The sequence below is a fragment of the Neopelma chrysocephalum genome, unplaced genomic scaffold, assembly GCF_003984885.1.
Source record: "Neopelma chrysocephalum unplaced genomic scaffold, ASM398488v2 Primary Assembly neopelma1_235, whole genome shotgun sequence".
NCBI lineage: Eukaryota > Metazoa > Chordata > Aves > Passeriformes > Pipridae > Neopelma > Neopelma chrysocephalum.
The window spans coordinates 27,225-31,301 of record NW_020897897.1 but is presented as its reverse complement, the minus strand read 5'-3'; the positions used below and the strand labels follow the sequence as shown (position 1 = coordinate 31,301).

The following is a 4,077-nucleotide window of genomic DNA, read 5'->3' as shown; positions in this document are numbered from 1 at the left end:
GGGGGGGGGGGGGCGGAGGTTTGTGAGGTGGGAAGAGCGTGAGGGGCAGGAAGGGCAGGAAAAGGGTGAGAAAGGCACGAGGGGTGGGAATGGCGTGAGGTGGGAAGGGTGGGAAGGGGCGGGAAGAGCGTGAGGGGAGGGAAAGGGCGGGAAGGGCGTGAGGGGCAGGAAGGGCGTGAGGCGGGAACGGCAGGAGGGGCGGGAAAGGTGTGAGGGGCGGAAAAAGGCGGGAAAGGTGTGAGGGGCGGAAAAAGGCGGGAAAGGTGTGAGGGGAGGAAAAAGGCGGGAAGTTCGAAGCGGGCTCCGCGCACGCGCCACAGAGAGAGCGGGCGACGCCAATCGACCTCTGCGCACGCGCCGCGGGCTGAGGGCGGCCGGCGCCGGGGGGGGGGCGGCTCCGCGCATGCGCCGCGGCTGAGGGCGGGCGGCGCGTTCCCGCCATGGCGGAGCCCCCGGAGGCGGCGGCGGGACCCGGCCCGGCCGCTCCTCCGAACCCGAGGGCCCCGGGCGGGACGGACGGGGAGGTGAGAGCGCTGCAGGGGCCCGGCCCGGCCCGGCCCGGGGGGAGCCGCGGGGCGGCCGCGCTTCCAGCCCCGTAACGGTTTTTCCCCCTCAGCGTTGTTGCCCCGGCGGAGCCCGCCCAGAGCCCGGAGGGGCCGCGGCAGGTAACGGGGTCAGAGGAGGGGGAAGGGAGGGGGGCGCCGGCTCGGGGGCCCGGGTGGGAGTGCGGGGAGGGGGTGGTTGGATGATATAGGGGGCTGCGAAGTGGGGACCCCCCCCCCCGGGGCCCCTCAGTGCTATTGCCCTCATCCCCCTTCACTGTTGTTCCCTCATCCCCCTCACCCCTGTTCCCTCATCCCACTCACCCCCGTTCCCTCATTCCCCTTCACTGTTGTTCCCTAATCCCCCCTCAGCCCTGCTCCCTCACCCCTGTTCCCTAATCTCCCCTCACCCCTGTTCCCTCCCCACGGTCCCCTCATCCCCCCTCACTCTCCTGCCCCTCCCAGTTAAAAATAAAAGCCCAAAGAACACGTTCAGCCCTCTGGACTCCTTGGGAAAACCCTTTCCTCTCTCACAGAACCCTGGAAATCCCAAGTAGGAAGGGCCCCCGCCAGCATCCCCCAGTCACTTTTTACCCCTCTAATGTGCTGATTTTGCCTCTTTTTCCCTCAGATCCCCAGCCTGGAGCAAAGAAGGCGGGTGCTGAGCCCTTCCTGAAACCACCTGCGGGCCCGAAGCGCCGCGGGACCCCTGGAGCGTCCGCCAGGAAGAGACCCCTGGGCACCCCCAGGCTGAGGCCGATCCCCCTCAGGAGCAGCCCCCGGAGGAAGGGGAGCAGCCCCGAGCAGGAGCAGAGCCTGAATTCCTTCAGTCTGTCCCCCATCGTCGCCACCCCCCGGGGCAAACGTCGCTCCTGGTGCCGCTCCAGCCTCAAGGGCAACAAGCGCCGCAAGTCCCTGCCCCCCGTGCACCAGGACATCACTGGTGGGTGCCCCACGGCCTCATAACTGGGTTATTCCTGATTAAAACCTGCCCAAATCCCCCTGGGAAGTGGCCTGGGAGGCCCAGGGGTCTGAGGTCAGTGGAGATGCTGCGCTGAGGCTTCTGCTCAGGAGGATTTTGCAGCTTCTGCTTTTTTATTCCCCAAGTCCTGATCCTTAAATGTGACTTTTCCTCTTTCTTTTTCCCCTTTTTCTTCCTTTCTTTTTCCCCATTTTTCTCCCTTTCTTTCCCCCTTTTTTCTCCCTTTCTTTTCCCCTTTTTTCTCCCTTTCTCTTTCCCCCTTTTCTCCCTTTCTTTCTCCCATTTTGCTCCCTTTCCCCTGCTCCTTCCGTATCCTGCACCCGCCATTCCTGTCCAACGACAGCTTTTGGGAACTTTTTGAGCTCGTCCCAACCCTTTTCTGTGAATTTAATCATTCCTAACCAACTTTATTCTGATTTTTCAGAGCTGAGCAAATCCATCAGCCTGGACCTGCCCGAGAGCGAGCGTCTCTTCACGCTCATCCTCTCCTGTTTCCAGGTATTTTTTTTTTCTTTTGAATGATTTATTTTCCCTTTTTCCCCCCAAATGCACGTGGGGTTTGCATCGCTGGCTCCTCAAACGGGGGGATTCCTTTCTCCTCCCACGAACTTCATTATAAATGGGGATAAAAGCTGACTTCCCTTTGTCAGGAGATGGGGATAAAAGCTGACCTTCCCTATTTTTCTTGGACAAACCCTGTTTTCTCCCCTTTTTTCCCCAGTTTACTGCCCGGAAGCTCGAGCAGGTCCTGAGGCGGAGGAAGGGATTCAGCCCCAAGGCTTTTGCTGCCAAGGGTGAGCTGGGACTGCTGCACCAGAAAGGGTCACTTCAGACTTAAAAACAGGGATCCTTCCCTGGGATCCCCTCACAGTTAAGATCATCTGACTCCTGGAAGGGGTGGACGCCCCAAAAATTTTGGGAATTAAGTTTTTTCCAGAGCAGGAAACGACCACGAACGGAGGCGCCGAGACAGGCGACGACCTCGGGGGGTTGGTTATTCCTTCCTTAATCCCTTAAAACCAACGGAATCGAGAGCTTGGAATGGCTTCTGGGGGGGCTCAGGGCAGGGCCCGGGGGGTTCCTGGCTGTGCTGGTTTTCCAGAGGGGGGTTTGATCCCGGTTGTTCCCTGGTTTCCCCCCCAGTGCAGGCGGTGTCGGCGGAGCTGGAGCGGTTGGTGCAGAGGCTGGACCAGGACGGGACCCTCCGGGGCTGTGTGGAGGATCCCGAGGGGTGAGGGCTCATCCTGGGGGCAGGATCGGGTTGGATTTTAGGGAAAATCCTCCTGACATGGAGCCAACTCTCCCCCTGTGCTCCAGGAATTCCCTGGACTCGGCCCTGGATGAAGCCGTGGCCCAGGTGAAGCAGCACATGGCCAGGTAAGGGCTCACCTGCACCAGGTAAGGCCCACCTGCACCAGGTAAGGCTCACCTGCACCAGGTAAGGCCCACCTGCACCAGCAAAGGGAGGGGAGGCTATTCCTGGGGGGATTCCGGGGGTGTTTTCTCGGAGTGTAGAGGGAACAGCACCTGGAGTGCAAAGGAACACCTGGGACACACCTTGCACACACCTGGGGCACACCTGAGCACACATCTGGGGCACACACCTGGGCATGGAGGGCACACCAGGCACATACCTGGGCACACATCTGGGACACACCTGGCACATAACTGGGCACACATCTGGGACACACCTGGGTCACCCCTGGGCATGGAGGGCACACCTGGCACATACCTGGGCACATGTCTGGGCACACCTGGGGCACACGTCTGGTCACACATCTAGGGCACACCTGGGCCCACCTGGGGCATACCTGGGCACACCTGTCCCCCCCCGTGCCCCGCAGGTTCTCCGCCGAGCGCCGGGCCTGGGACCAGCTCCTGCAGCAGCACCAGGACAGTGCCCAGGAAGCCGCCAGGTGAGGGAGGGGCTGCCCCCCCCGGACACCAAACCCCCCAATCTGGGCCATTTTGGGCCATTTTGGGCCCTTTTTGCTCATCCCAAACCCCCCCGGGGGTCCCGCAGGCTCCTGGAGACCCTCCAGGCCGACCCCGCCGGGCCCCCCCCGGCCCTGCCCAGCTCCCAGAGCGCCGTCCTGGGCTCCAAACCCGACTACTCCCACCTGCTCCTGGAGCAGGGCCCCGTGCTGCGCTCCGTGGAGCTCGTGGTGAGTCCGGCCCTGATCTTCTGGGGCAAAACCGTGCGGGTTTGGGGCATTTGGGGTCACTTTGGGCTCACTTGGGTGCCGTTGCCGGCGGTGTTTCCATAGCTGGACGAGCTGTGCCAGGCAGGGGCGCTCCTGACGGCCTTCAGCGAGGAGACCCGGCGCTGCCTGCGGGGCCTCTCGGAGCGCCTCGGTAAGAGGGACCCCCGGGGTGGGCGGGGGGTCCGGGAACGGGGTTGGGGGTAACGGGGAATCTAACGGGGCTTTTCCCGTCCGTTCCAGGCTCCAGGACCTTCCGGCAGCTGGAGAACTCCCCGCTGTGCAGGCTGCTGGCTGCTCCGCCGCCGGACGGCTGAGGGACTGCGGGGGTCCCCGGTAATAAAGCTGGGGG

At 63.0% G+C, this 4,077-nt stretch overlaps 1 protein-coding gene across 1 annotated transcript in view; it reads left to right on the top strand.

Annotated features, from left to right (window-relative positions):
* The first annotated feature begins 424 nt into the window (after window positions 1-424).
* LOC113977431 (kinetochore-associated protein DSN1 homolog) overlaps window positions 425-4,077 on the top strand; it is a 3,805-nt gene continuing 152 nt past the window's right edge. Inside the window, exons 1-11 of the mRNA XM_027703539.1 lie at window positions 425-524; window positions 617-665; window positions 1,174-1,485; window positions 1,949-2,022; window positions 2,246-2,318; window positions 2,668-2,755; window positions 2,842-2,901; window positions 3,369-3,440; window positions 3,548-3,689; window positions 3,792-3,879; window positions 3,969-4,061. Of these exons, the coding sequence (XP_027559340.1) occupies window positions 441-524; window positions 617-665; window positions 1,174-1,485; window positions 1,949-2,022; window positions 2,246-2,318; window positions 2,668-2,755; window positions 2,842-2,901; window positions 3,369-3,440; window positions 3,548-3,689; window positions 3,792-3,879; window positions 3,969-4,042 (1,116 nt within the window). The 5' untranslated portion in view covers window positions 425-440 and the 3' untranslated portion in view covers window positions 4,043-4,061. The remainder of the gene's footprint in view (window positions 525-616; window positions 666-1,173; window positions 1,486-1,948; window positions 2,023-2,245; window positions 2,319-2,667; window positions 2,756-2,841; window positions 2,902-3,368; window positions 3,441-3,547; window positions 3,690-3,791; window positions 3,880-3,968; window positions 4,062-4,077) is intronic.